The sequence below is a fragment of the Salmo salar genome, chromosome 22 (genome assembly GCF_965601325.2).
Source record: "Salmo salar chromosome 22, fSalSal1, whole genome shotgun sequence".
Taxonomy (NCBI): domain Eukaryota; kingdom Metazoa; phylum Chordata; class Actinopteri; order Salmoniformes; family Salmonidae; genus Salmo; species Salmo salar.
In genome coordinates this window covers 49,924,333-49,938,528 of record NC_138312.1, presented here as the reverse complement: position 1 = coordinate 49,938,528, position 14,196 = coordinate 49,924,333, and the positions used below count along the sequence as shown (strand labels likewise).

The 14,196-nt window shown below is 42.7% G+C and overlaps 1 protein-coding gene across 2 annotated transcripts in view; it reads left to right on the top strand.

The window, feature by feature from the left end:
• LOC106583633 (phosphatidylinositol-3,5-bisphosphate 3-phosphatase MTMR14) overlaps positions 1-14,196 on the top strand; it is a 38,719-nt gene that overhangs the window by 18,990 nt on the left and 5,533 nt on the right. Inside the window, exons 8-18 of one of the 2 annotated variants that reach the window (XM_014168034.3) lie at positions 162-232; positions 716-790; positions 1,628-1,694; positions 2,560-2,645; positions 5,878-5,954; positions 6,989-7,025; positions 7,398-7,468; positions 7,930-7,997; positions 10,585-10,720; positions 11,003-11,182; positions 14,013-14,189. In XM_014168034.3, the coding sequence (XP_014023509.3) occupies positions 162-232; positions 716-790; positions 1,628-1,694; positions 2,560-2,645; positions 5,878-5,954; positions 6,989-7,025; positions 7,398-7,468; positions 7,930-7,997; positions 10,585-10,720; positions 11,003-11,182; positions 14,013-14,189 (1,045 nt within the window). The remainder of the gene's footprint in view (positions 1-161; positions 233-715; positions 791-1,627; positions 1,695-2,559; positions 2,646-5,877; positions 5,955-6,988; positions 7,026-7,397; positions 7,469-7,929; positions 7,998-10,584; positions 10,721-11,002; positions 11,183-14,012; positions 14,190-14,196) is intronic. The other variant, XM_014168035.3, reaches the window with a different exon arrangement.

Below are 14,196 nucleotides of genomic sequence, written 5' to 3'. Positions count from 1 at the left end.
GCTGTACTCTTCTCTATGCATACCATTTTTTTACCAGGGCTGTATTCGTTAGCGTACACGGTTTTCAACTGAAACCGGAAACAAGCGCTTCTTATTGGATCCTCCCTGTTTGTCTGTTCTGTTTGCTGTCTAATGAACACGACCCCTCTCTGTGTCTCCAGGGTGTGAGTTCTTTAAGGACTACAAAGATAGAGACTACACCGCTGAGGGACTAGTATTCAACTGGAATCAGGTATTGTGTTTGACGCACACACACAATCTCTGAGATTCATCATATCTATCCATCCAGATGACCTATTCTCAGGGCTTGTATTGACAATGCGTCTTGAAGTGAGAATGCGTCTTGTTTTGCAGGGGGGTCAAATACTTATTTCCCTCATTAAAATGCAAATCAATTTATAACATTTTTGTCATGCGTTTTTCTGGATTTTCTTTGTTGTTATTCTGTCTCTCACTGTTCAAATAAACCTACCATTAAAATTATAGACTGATCATTTCTTTGTCAGTGGGCAAACGTACAAAATCAGCAGGGGATCAAATACTTTTTTCCCTCACTGTAGGACTACTGATGTAGGATCCGGGCCCCCCTGTCCATTTATCTTATTCATTGTGATCTGAAAGACAAAACTGATCCTAGATCAGCAGTCTTTCACGCTTTTTGAATACGAGCTCAGATCTCAAAACATACTGTTTTATTGTTAACCTTCATCAACAGGATTTTGTGGATGCTCCTTTGACAATCCCTGTGTGCTTTACCAAGAACTTGAATATAGACTGGAGTAGATATCAGGTATGTCTACTAATACCTGAATATCAGGTGCATCTACTATTTTCCCTATATGACCATAATTGTACTGTATTCAATACTTTAGCGAATTGTGATTGAGTCTTTCCTGATATTAGTGGTCTCACAGTGACCTCTGTAGGTTTGTTATGAAGCTGCATCTGTTTTCTGGCTAATCATTTCTCATGTTGTTTTGTATATGTCCATTGTTCCATTGTTTTCAGATTTTGCTGATTAGTAGATTTTTATTTTTTTAGGAAAGTGAAATATAATCTAAAAACGGTTTAAATTCGGTCTGTTAGACCTAATCTGGTAACTCAAGTCAACGTTTTGTAATTTTATCATACTTTAAAAAAATGTATTACTGTGGTTAATTACATTGAAAGCGTTGTCTGAAAACATCCCAAATACAGCATTTATACATCATCTATACAGCTAAGAACAACAATGTGATGTTAAAACAAGTTGACACAGGTTACAGAAACTGTGCTTTATCAGTATACCTGATTTGGCTAGCTGTTACTTTGGACAAAATCAAGACATTAATATTCTTGTAATGATTTTTGTATAAAAACAAATCTTAAATTACAGCTCAATTAGAGCAATTCTGAAATAAGTATATTTTTTTTAATCATTTGACAGCCCTAGTTTAAATGCATATGTTTAGGTTCTAAGCGATGTAGTCCCCACACCAGGGCCACCTTCACTAGGCAAATGTTGTGGAACGTTGCAGATAGACATGTCATGAATAGCGCTGACGTGATTCCTTATACCACATGTCTGCCTGAACGTTAGTGCACCCCAGGTGAGAACATGTTGAAACTCTTTGTTCTTCTGTTTCAGTCTTGGGACCTGGTCCAGCAGACCCAGAACTACCTGAAGCTGTTGCTTCACATCATCAACAGCGATGGTCAGTGTGTGAGTGGGTCTGGTGGGTGTGTGAGTGGGTCTGGTGGGTGTGTGAGTGGGTCTGGTGGGTGTGTGGGGGGGTCTGGTGGGTGTGTGGGGGGGGGGTCTGGTGGTTCTGCTGTGTGGGGGTCTGGTGTGGGGGTGGGTCTGGTGGCTGTGTGCGGTTTCTGGTGTGTGTGGGTGGGGGTCTGGTGTGTGTGTGGGTGGGTATGGTTGTGTGTGTTGTGGGTCTGGTGTATGTGTGGGTCTGGTGGGTTAGGGGGGTCTTATTTGAGTGTCTGGTGTTTGTGTGTGGGTGGGTATAGTTGTGTGTGTTGTGGGTCTGGTGTATGTGTGGGTTAGGGGGGTCTTTGAGTGTCTGGTGTTTGTGTGTTTGGGGGGTCTGGTGTGTGTGGGGGGGGGGTCTGATGTGCGTGTGGGGGGGGGGGGTCTGGTGTGTGTGTTGGGGGGGGGTCTGGTGGGTGTGGGGGGGGGGGTCTGTTGTGGGGCTGGGTCTGGTGGGTCTGGTGTGTGATGGGGTCTGGTGTATGTGGGGGGGGGCGGTCGTGTGTGTGTCTGGCGTGTGTGGGTGTGTCTTGCGTGCGTGTGTTGGTTACAGCTCTTTGGGTCTGGTGTGGGGGGGGTGTCTGGCTCCTTGGGGGCTGTAACCAATTTATTTCTTTCAGGGAGTAAATTGACCTAGAAAAGACTGGTCAAGTCCCATCTCATATCTCAAAGGGTCCAGTGAGGGTCTCTGAGATGTTGAACTACTTGTCTTGTTCATGGGCTTTATTCCTCATCACTTCCTAATCTTTATAAAACCTTGTGTCAATCCTTAATTTCTTAAGTGGTTCTGATTTGGTTGTGATTGGGTTTGCTTCCTGTAGACGAGAGCGGTCTCCTCGTGCACTGCATATCTGGTTGGGACCGGACACCTCTCTTTGTGTCCCTCCTGCGTCTCTCGCTGTGGGCAGTAAGTGTTCTCCTCATATCTCTCTCTTTTATTCCTGTCCATCTGTTTCTCTCTCTATTTTTCTCTCCTAGGCTTGGGCGGCCTTCATACCGACCTTGTGCCAGGGTATTTGGTAATACCGGCATTGATCACAAGGGGCGCTAGTTTCAAAACCCACTGAGCCTGTGTAATCCGAAGGTTAGCAATGCTAACAAGTACATGTACAATCCCATAGGGAATGCTAATTAAATGCTAACGATCGCAGTGTGAACATTTTATAGTCTCTGACTTAAACTATTTTCAGGACAGTCATCCCAGCTCATAAAAGTATACAAGTAACCAACAAAATGCTACTCACAGTTTTCTGTACCCTCAAAACAAATATTACACAGTAAGGCTCATGATCCAGGAGGAGATTCTCTGCTTTCCGGCATGCAAAGCTTGATTTTGAAAGAAGCTAACCACTTGGATTCCGCTATTTCAGCCACACCCGTTGCTGACAGGTGTATAAAATCGAACACACAGCCAATCAATCTCCATAGACAAACATTGGCAGTAGAATGGCCTTACTGAAGAGCTCAGTGACTTTCAACGTGGGACTGTCGTAGGATGCCACCTTTCCAACAAGTCACCTGTAAGTGCTGGAGCAACAACGGCTCGGCCACAAGCTCACAGAACGGCACTGCCGACTGCTGAAGCGCGTAAAAATCATCTGTCCTCGGCTGCAACACTCAAGCCAAGTTCCAAACTGCCTCTGGAAGCAATGTCAGCACAAGAACTGTTCATCGAGAGCTTCATGAAATGGTTTCCATGGCAGAGCAGCCGCACACAAGCCTAAGATTACCATGTGCAATGCCAACAAATCTAGGTTTGGCAGATGCCAGGAGTACGCTGCCTGCCCCAATGCATAGTGCCAACTGTAAAGTTTGGTGGAGGAGGAATAATGGTCTGTGGCAGTTTTTTATGGTTCGGGCTTGGCCCCTAAGTTCCAGTGAAGGGAAATCACATTTTGGTCACATACACATGGTTAGCAGATGTTATTGCGAGTGTCGCAAAATGCTTGTGTAAATCTTAACACTACAGCGTCCAATGACATTGTAGATGATTCTGTGCTTCTAACTATGTGGCAACAGTTTGTGGAAGGCCCTTTTCTGTTTCAGCATGACAATGCCCCCGTGCACAAAGCGAGGTCCTTCAACAATGCTTTGTCGATATCAGTGGGGAACAACTTGACTGGCCTGCACAGAGCCCTGACCTCAACCCCATTGAACACCTTTGGTATGAATTGGAACACCGACTGCGAGCCAGGCCTAATGCTCTTGTGGCTGAATGGAAGTCCACACAGCAATGTTCCAACATCTAGTGGAAAGCCTTCCCAGAAGAGTGGAGGCTGTTATAGCAGCAAAGCAGGGACCAACTCCATATTAATGCCCCTGATTTTGGAATAAAATGTTCACATACTTTTGCTACTAAATTAGCTAACCAAATGCACAACTGCAGAGCATTTAGCACATTGTGTGTGTGCTTGTAAACTAACACCAGGTCACTGGTTACTACCTGTACTCTTCATAATGTAAAATAACATGACAGGTGAAATGAAGAACGTGATCTGCTTTATCTCCTAACATATTGCACAAGTTGACGGCAGGTATTTGCATAAAAAGTAGCAAAAAATATCCAAATGTATTAAAAAAACGTACAATAAATAGTTTCAACGGTATTGAAAAACCATCCCGTGGCTATTTCCAAATAACCCGGTATACGGTAAATACGATATACATCTCTCTCTCTCTACCTCTCTACCTCCGCCAACCAGGTATCCATTTTGTAATTCAATTCCAAAGGCACTTCTTCAAAATGAATGTTCTGTAATCCCACAATGAATTCATCAGCTTTGACCCCCATGCCCCTCCAATTTTCTATATTTACACGCAAATGGAATTCAGATTCAAGACTCAGCGCTTAATCACCAGATTTAATATACAGTGTCTGCATTTATTTCAAATGTAATATTAGGTTTGGCCATTGTTACGTGAATTAAGTTATCAATGTTCTTAAACCGAACTTCAATTAAACTACTCAGTCTGCCCCCCCAGAGTGTGTAAGATTCTGGTTGAATGACGCAGACGGAGAACCAGCCCACAATGGTCAAAACATTTATTTATGAGAGCTCAAATCCTTACAATGTACAAAGACTTTTATATTACACACACACACCAGTAGAGAACTCCACCCAGCTTTAGGCGGCTGTATTTTTCCACAGTACCCAGACCACCTGTCTCCTTATCTTTTGCCAGCCTAGCTGTTCCCAGGCCGTTGTTTCTCTCCCTAACTTAAGGAGACCTCTTCTCCTGTTCCTTTCCCAAGGTCGTCTTATCAACTCTGCCCTGCTCATTTTTTGAAGTGGTTACAGTGTCTTACTCACACACAGTATTGGAAAAAAGTTTTTAACCCATTATTATAGCCTTATTTCGAATACATTTCAACAGGTTATAGGGTTTCTAAGTGAAATCATTTAGTCAAACCTTTAATCATATAATTTCCATTACAGCCATATAAATAAATATGCATCATATTTCAAATACTATTTGCGTTTGCTTTAGCTTGCCCAAAGTGTCAGGTGGGCGGGGCAGATTGGGAGCTGTTCCATTAAACCAGGGAACCTCAATCAAGCCCAGCTTAAAGGGCCAATCAGTGGTTGAAACAATAACAAAGCTTTTCTCTGCCACTGTCTCTGTAAAAAGCTGAAGGATAGGGCTAGAGAAATGTAATCACTCTCAAATTCAATGACAGGACTGATGTAAGGACTGACCATCCATGATATCATTATTGTTGTTTTCACCTTGTTTTCAGGCTATGCATTGTTTTGTATACATTTTACTTTGTTTAGAAATATTGGAGTAAAACCAGCTTATATTTTGGCCTCTGATGGGGTACGACAGTTAAACTAAGCTCATGAGGCATTTATAAGTTATATTCTTCAATGGGTACATATCATTTAATGGATGTCCCAAAAATCAATGTAGCAATTGCTGATTGCCTCTTAAAGTATTTGAAATGATTTCAAAATTGTATTTGAACCCAGGAATTTGTACCTGACACTTTTCACTACATCTGTCATGCATGGTATATCTTACAAACGGAATTAAAAATAGACAGGATAGCGGCTAGCTCGTAATCCAACGACCATGCCAATGCCACCATGTGGTGCCCGTTGAGGCTAATTTGCATTCTTGAATGTATTTTTTTCTAGGACGGTGCCGTCCACGCCAGTCTGGAGCCGGCTGAAATCCTCTATCTGACCATCGCCTACGACTGGTTCCTCTTTGGGTAAGGATTCACATTGAGCTCACAATGGACCGCTCGTCTCTCTCTTTCCCTGCCTCTCCCTCCCTCCCTCGAGGCTTTCCTTCATAATTACCGCTGTGCATCTCTCCAATGTTTAACTCATCAAATGGAGTCAAAAACAAAACGGCCGCCCTCCAGTTAGCCCAATAGAGTAATTATTCTTGTCCAAACTCCTGGGACTGCTTTCAAGGAGGAGGGATGGGACTGACCAAGAATAGTACACACTCACATCTTCCATTCTTCCTTCCTACGATCCATCATCATTGGGCATTTTTTTCTACTGTCGGGTTTATGATGTGGTGATCTGTATTGATTTGTGTAATCTCTCCATCACTTAAAGGTAGACTCAGCGATATGATTTAGATGCAAGAAGTAAACGGCATAGTGGGTCATTTTCCGCAACAACTAAGAGTGTTGAAGCGCAAGGCTAAACCTTTCTGCAGCGTGAAGCGAACCCGTGCACATGCGCAAGACTTAGTGTGACTGTGTGAGAGCGAAGTCTTGCATACTACCCATCGCAATATCTGCCGTGATGCTTGTGGCAACGTCATCTCGCTGAGTCTAACTTTAAACTCCCGTTGAGAGTTGGTTCGTTTCACCTTTAAATGTGAAAGGTAACTTGACTGACTCGGGTTCAAAGCCGGAGATCAGAGATGATCGGAGGGATGATGGGTCAATTGGTTATTGGTATACTTTTGTAAACAATGAGTTCTAAACTGTATCCTCTTCTTTTTGCTTTGCAGTCTCCATTTTCACTTTGATCTTAAGATTTATACTGTTTGATCAAATAAGTATATCAATTGTAAAAGTATAACTGGCACACCTACATTGTTACCAGGAGCATGGAGAAAACTGTACACTGAATAGAAAGGAAAAGGAATTGAAAAAGTATGAAGGAGTTAAATAGGTTGGTTGGGGATGGTGGCTCATAATCATATGTAGTAAAGGGTTCTTAGCTCGATTATTTTGATGGATTCGGCGATCATTGTCACCGAGCTGGTCTGTGTTTCCTACAGTCATATGCTACCTGATCGCCTCAGCAAAGGAGAGGAGGTCAGTGATACTCTAACACAATATCAATGCAATGGCGTGTGTGTGGAATATTAAAACATTGATTATACATTTTTCTATTTAGTTAATATGGTTCTTGCCCCCAAGTTCAAACACTGTTGCCAACCTCTTGAGTTAGTTTTTAGGAATTTAGTGCACCAAAGTAGATTGAATGGCTGGTAAAGATAAGAGTACAGCTTTGTCTGATACATTTTATGAAACTGATATACCAGACGACTGTAACTATTCACTAAGTATGTTCCAATTTTCAACTAAAGTGATGTGTTTGGGGATGTTTTTCAAAACTAGGGGGCAGTATTTTGTCACGTATTTAATTAATCTCCAACACTAAACTCCTTCTATTCCTCCTGGCAGATTTTCTTTTTTTGCTTCAATTTTTTGAAGCACATTGTCTCAGAGAAGTTCTCTGCCATGAAGAAACCGAGGTGAGTGAAATGTCACGGAACAACAGAGATGTTTGAAATGTAAATGCACTTTTATAAAACATTGTCCGTCCCTGAAATGGAAACCCTAGTCATTATATAGTGCACTACCATTACCAAAGCACTATTGGCCCTGGTCAAAAGTGGTGCACTATATAGGGAATAGGGTGCCATTTCGGGGACGCATACATTGTCATTCAGTCTGTACACTCAGTGTACAATGCCTGAAGCCACTCTTTTAAATGTTTCAGCAGGAGAGTTGTAAGTGTACAGCCACTCAGGGCAATAATGCTATTATTTCATGGTCGGATTCCCACTGTGACAAAACAGATTTTTTGTTTTAGTTTTTTTCCCCCTCCTCTCTGTGTTCTTTGATCGCTCGCTCGCTCTCTCTTTCACTTTTTCTCTCCTCTCTCTCTGTCTCTGTGTGTGTGTATTGTTTCAGCATGCCTTTTTCTCTCCAGTTTCCACAGAAGGAAAAACTCTCATTTCAAAGACACTGATTTCACAGTGGACGACCTCTGCCAGTTGAGTAAGTTGTTTCCCTGGAGACATTTCGAGAGCTTTGGACTAAGGTTCTATCAGCGTTTTTGCCAAAATTTAGTTATTGACATAGCCTTGTTCTGTTCAATGTTCTCTAGCCATGTAGTACTCTAAATACCACAATTTATGTTGTTAGAAAAAAAATTGCTGACACCATTCAAACCAATGAGGGTTCGGAACTTAAAAGCCAGTTATCTCAATCATATTTTTGCAGATTGAACCTTGTAGTCCCAAGCTCTCGATTTGCAACAGTTTATTTTCTGGATCAAAAGGGGGCTTAGGTGTTGGGCCCATTGTTTAGCATTTTTAAAGCTTATTTCATGCAATTTTATGCATTTGCCATGGCTAATCCTGTGTTATTTTGCTCAAACATAATAACAAAATATATACTGCTAAATTAATTGTTTTGGGGAATTTTCAATTCTCCCTGAGTGTCTAACTTTTATTTTGGTGATTGTTAGTTCTCAAAGATTATACTATAAAAAATATACTATAAATATATAGGTCCATTATCTTTTCTATGTATTTTATATCTGGTTTTAATCATTACATTTGACACCGAAAACATTTTTCCATACCATATTATAATTTAGTTTTACAGTTTGGACTTAGGAGACCTGAAAAAACGGTTAGGCGACCCGCGCAAGGATTTCAATGGCAGAAAATCCCTGTTATATGAAAGGGATAATCAACAAGGACCTATGTATTCTATGGAAAATAATACATGATGTGAAAGGTGTGTGCCACGACTAACCTTCCACAGAGTTGCAGTATTTTCCAGAGAACACATAGAGCCCCAAGTTGATTATCCCGCTTATGCAATGACTCTAATTTAAACACATTTGTCACTAGAAATGCACTGAAGTAGCTAGCAAGTTTACTAGATAGCTACAGTAGTTGCCTTGGTAACCAAACTGACTGACTTCCTAGCTTAGCTATCCAAACCATCAGTCCTCTTAGCATGCGATGAAAATCTAATTAAACAATGGCAATAATATTTTAAAATCATCTTTTGCTTTCAAAAGCAGCTCAAATATAGAACATGTAAAAATGATATTCATAGCCATTGAATATTGCTGTGCATTATAGGGAGATAATTCACGCTCTCCGCTATTGCGTCGTAGCACACTCCTTCCACGTCAGGCATTATGTTCCATAGAACTTATAGCCCCTCGTTGATTATCCCTTACAGAATATTTTATGACATCACAGTACCTACATGTACTTGGTAGTCTGTGGCTCATTAAACATGTTTTCTTTTTTACTTTTTATTTTATTTAACTAGGCAAATTCTTATTTACAATGATGGCCTACCAAAAGGCAAAAGGCCTCCTGCGGGGACAGTGGCTGGGATTTAAAAAATAAAATATATAGGACAAAACACACCACAACAAGAGAGAACACTACATAAAAAGAGACCTAAGACAACAACATAGCAAGGCAGCAACACATGACACCACAGCGTGGCAGCAACACAACATGGTTGCAGCATAAAACATGGCGCAAAGGGAAAGAAGGTAGAGACAACAATACATCACGCAAAGCAGCCAAACTGTCCAGTTTGAGTGTTGCAGCTCGTTCCAGTCTCTAGCTGCAGCGAACTGAAAAGAGGAGCGACCCAGGGATGTGTGTGCTTTGCGGACCTTTAACAGAATGTGACTGGCAGAACGGGTGTTGTATGTGGAGGATGAGGGCTGCAGTAGATATCTCAGATAGGGGGAAGTGAGGCCTAAAAATGTAGGGAATAAATAAGCTTCAACCAATGGGTCTTGCGACGGGTATACAGAGATTACCAGTTTACAGAGCAGTATAGAGTGCAGTGATGTGTCCTATAAGGAGCACAAGACGTGTGGTAGGATAATTAGTATCGCTGCTAATGAGGATGGTATGCCATAATAATGAGAACTTTAGATAGTTCATTATTATATGTTACATGAGGATAGAGGTTTGTACAGTGGTGCTATTGTGAAGAAACTTTAGAAAAGCCATGGTATGAATTCCCACTGTGCTACAGTTCTGATTTAACATGATGAGCTTTTATGTCTTGTCCCCTCGAGATGATACACAGAGTTTTGAACGGAGCTGCATTTACAGCTACTGGCAACAATTCACCAGATGTCCAGTTTGTGAACGCAGCTTCCACCCACCTCATTTCATAATGATTATGTTTGTTGATATCGACTCTTGCGTTCACAGACCTGTTTGCCTCCATGTAAACTATTGAGGCTGGGTTTGACTACAAGCTGTCACCTACTATGACGTCTCTGACCATTAGATGTCATGTTGTGATTCCCTGAGCCAAATTGGATCCCCTAAAACGACAGAACTATTGTCCATATCTCTGGCAAAAGGCATGTATTGTTTGACTAAGAATTCTTGTGGTTTCATGAGACACAAAATTATTCAATATCAAACGTATACATGAACCAACATACAGACAACATTCCTGCCAAAATGGCACAATTGGCAACTTCCAGTGTGTTTTTAATTAGTACCTCCCCAACAACTAGTCTCTCCTCTGTGATTGGTCTGATGGCCTATCCGCTAAACCCGTGTCTCCCGTGTGATTGGTGCAGAGTCCAGGGACCGGGGCAGCGTGACCAGTCTGAGCAGTGACTTCTCACTGATCACGGAGGACGTAGGCGGAGCCACCTACCTCACCAACGATGCCGTGGACCTGTTTTCCGGCCAGCCCCTGGCAGCCTCCAGCTGGTGAGTTCTCCTCCCCCTCTCCGTCTGTCTATTGGTGTGACCCGAAACGTTAGTATAAAAATAATTATCTTAATAAAATCATTTAGTTAGCAGACGCTTTGTGTCTGCCTTCCAACATGACGTGTCATGTTGACAAGTCTTCCTTCCATCGAATTCATCCAAGTCCAGTATGGTTGTAACTTCTATGGAGAGAATGTGTTCTCAGCCAACTTGCCTAAAAGTAATACCAAATGAAGGGTAAGATAACGTCAAACCTAACGCTCCTTTTTTATGGCCTCCCAGGAGGAAGGGACAGAACTCGTCCCCACAGACGGTGCTGTGGAACCGGCCCAACCCCCTGCAGGAGCGGCTGGCCCACCCCCTCAGTCAAGAAGCCAAGTCCTCCAGCTCTTCCTCCTCCAACCAATCAGAGCCGGGTTTCACGCGCGCCGGCAGCAGTCCTATGTCTGTGCCCGGGAGAAGGTAAGCCTTCACTTAGAAGTCAGTCGTATTATTATTATTATTATTATTATTTTTTTTTTAAAGATTTATTTTCAGTCTATTCAGAAGGTGATGGTATGAAATGAGTGTGGAAACAGAAATAGAGGTGCAGCATGGGGCCGGGATTCTGTTTTATACAGTTGGAGTCTGAAGTTTACATACACCTTAGCCAAATACATTTAAACTCAGTTTTTCACAATTCCTGACATTTTAATCCTAGTAAAAATTCCCTGTCTTATGTCAGTTAGGATCACCACTTTATTTTAAGAATGTGAAATGTCAGAATAATAGAAGTGATTTATTTCCGCTTTTATTTCTTTCATCACATTCCCAGTGGGTCAGACGTTTGCATACTATTTGAGTGTATTTGGTAGCATTGCATTTAAATTGTTTAACTTGGGTCAAACGTTTTGGGTAGCTTTCCACAAGCTTCCCACAATAAGTTGGGTGAGTTTTGGCCCATTCCTCCTGACAGAGCTGGTGTAACTGAGTCAGGTTTGTAGGCCTCCTTGCTCGCGCACACTTTTTAAGTTCTATGGGATTAAGGTCAGGGCTTTGTGATGGCCACTCCAATACCTTGACTTTGTTGCCCTTAAGCCATTTTGCCACAACTTTGGAAGTATGGTTGGGGTCATTGTCCATTTGGAAAACCCATTTGCGACCAGGCTTTAACTTCCTGACTGATGTCTTGAGATGTTGCTTAAATATGTCCACTTAATTTTCTTTCCTCATGATGCCATCTATTTTGTGAATTGCACCAGTCCCTCCTGAACCAAAGCACCCCCACGACATGATGCTGCCACACCCGTGCTTCACGGTTGGGATGGTGTTCTTCGGCTTGCAAGCCTCCCCCTTTTTCCTCCAAACATAACGATGGTCATTATGACCAAACAGTTCTATTTCTGTTTCATCAGACCAGAGGACATTTCTCCAAAAGGTACGATCTTTGTCCCCATGTGCAGTTGCAAATCGTAGTCTAGCTTTTTTTTATGGCGGTTTTGGAGCAGTGGCTTCTTCCTTGCTGGGCGGCCTTTCAGGTTGTGTCGATATAGGACTCGTTTTACTGTGGATGTAGATACTTTTGTACCTGCTTCCTCCAGCCTCTTCACAAGGTCCTTTGCTGATGTTCTGGGATTGATTTGCACTCTTCTCACCAAAGTACGTTCATCTCTAGGAGACAGAACGCATCTCCTTCCTGAGTGGTATGACGGCTGCGTGGTCCCATGGTGTTTATACTTGCATACTATTGTTTGTACAGATGAACATGGTACCTTCAGGCGTTTGGAAATTGCTCCCAAGGATGAACCAGACTTGTGGAGGTCTACAATATTTTTTCTGAGGTCTTGGCTGATTTCTATTGATTTTCCCATGATGTCAAGCAAAGAGGCACTGAGTTTGAAGGTAGGCCTTGAAATACATCCACAGGTACACCTCCAATTGACGCAATTGAGGTCAATTAGCTTATCAGAAGCTTCTAAAGCCATGACATCATTTTCTGGAATTTTCCAAGCTGTTTAAAGGCACAGTCAACTTAGTGTATGTAAACTTCTGACCCACTGGAATTGTGATACAGTGAATTAAAAGTTAAATAATCTGTCTGTAAACAATTGTTGGAAAAATTACTTGTCATGCACAAAGTAGATGTCCTAACCGACTTGCCAAAACTCTAGTTTGTTAACAAGAAATTTGTGGAGTGGTTGAAAAACTATTTTTAATGACTCCAACCTAAGTGTATGTAAACTTCCGACTTCAACTGTATGTGCTTCAGACAGCGTTAATTGCTAGACCAAGCACAGTCCGTCAGTTTATGGGCTCCAACCACAATGATGAGAGGGATGCCATGTTTTAGCTACCTGTCTGGCTGGCTGTCTGCCTGTCTTTGTAAATGGATTGACTGCAACTGCATGAAAGGTGAATGAATAACTGCATGTTACATTTTAAAATCTAAGTCAAGTGTATGACGATCTGCAGAGGGAAAAGGGGGGTTGTCCCAGGCCAGACGCTCAGGGTCGAGGCACACATGTCCATGAGACATTGTGGTGAGGCAGTGTTTTCTAATGGAGAGACAGAGCAGACCTGTATTCTAGCTCTTCAGTAGTGCATGTGTGGCAGTTGATCTCTCAGTGCTGCTGAATAATACCCTGCTTTGTAAAGAGGAGATCTGGATACTTACGTGTGTCTCACCGGTGTATTAGTGCAGCTCCTCTTACTCAAGCTCCTTGGTCATGTTCAATTTGCATGAAAATGGAAGGTGTGTGTTTTGGTATTTGACTCAATCTCCAATTATTCCACTAACATTAGTGTATTCAGTATGTGTAATGTCCATGCGACGTTTTTCTATGCATGTTGACTTGCCTTGTTAATCCTTGAGGGGATAAATAACATTCTATTGGGTTGAATTTAATTGAGTGTTGTTCTTTAAAGCAAAGCTAGAGTTGCATTTGACCATTAACCTTTGCCACGGAGGTCACAACCCTGAGCCATGACACCCACCACTGACCTCCACAGCTCATTGCCCTTTAACTGAGACCCTCGCAACTTGCCCATGACCCCTGGACACTCTCTCCTCTCTTCCCATTTCATTTCCTTATTTTTCCCTCCCTCTCTCTTTCACGTTGCCTTTTACTTCCACTCTCTTTGTTTCTCCTCCCCCTCCTTCTTCTTCTCCCTCTCACCACTCCCTCTCTCCCCATCCTCCTGTCTCTACTCTCTCCTCATGCCCCCCCACTCTCTACTCTCCCCCCCCCCCCCCCTCTCTCCCCTCCCTCCTTCTCCCTTCTCTCCCCACCTCTCCTCTTTCTACTGTGGCCAGGCTGGCGGCAGAGTACGCCCGCTCAGGCTCCTCCCTCTCCGCGGACTACGGCAGCTGGCAGATTGTGTCGGGCTGCGGCTCCATCCACGACCGCGGACAGTTCCTGCCAATCCCCACCGCCACCAACGACTTTCCCCTCCCCTTTATCTTCCAGGACGAGGGGCCCAGTGGACGCATGTGAGTC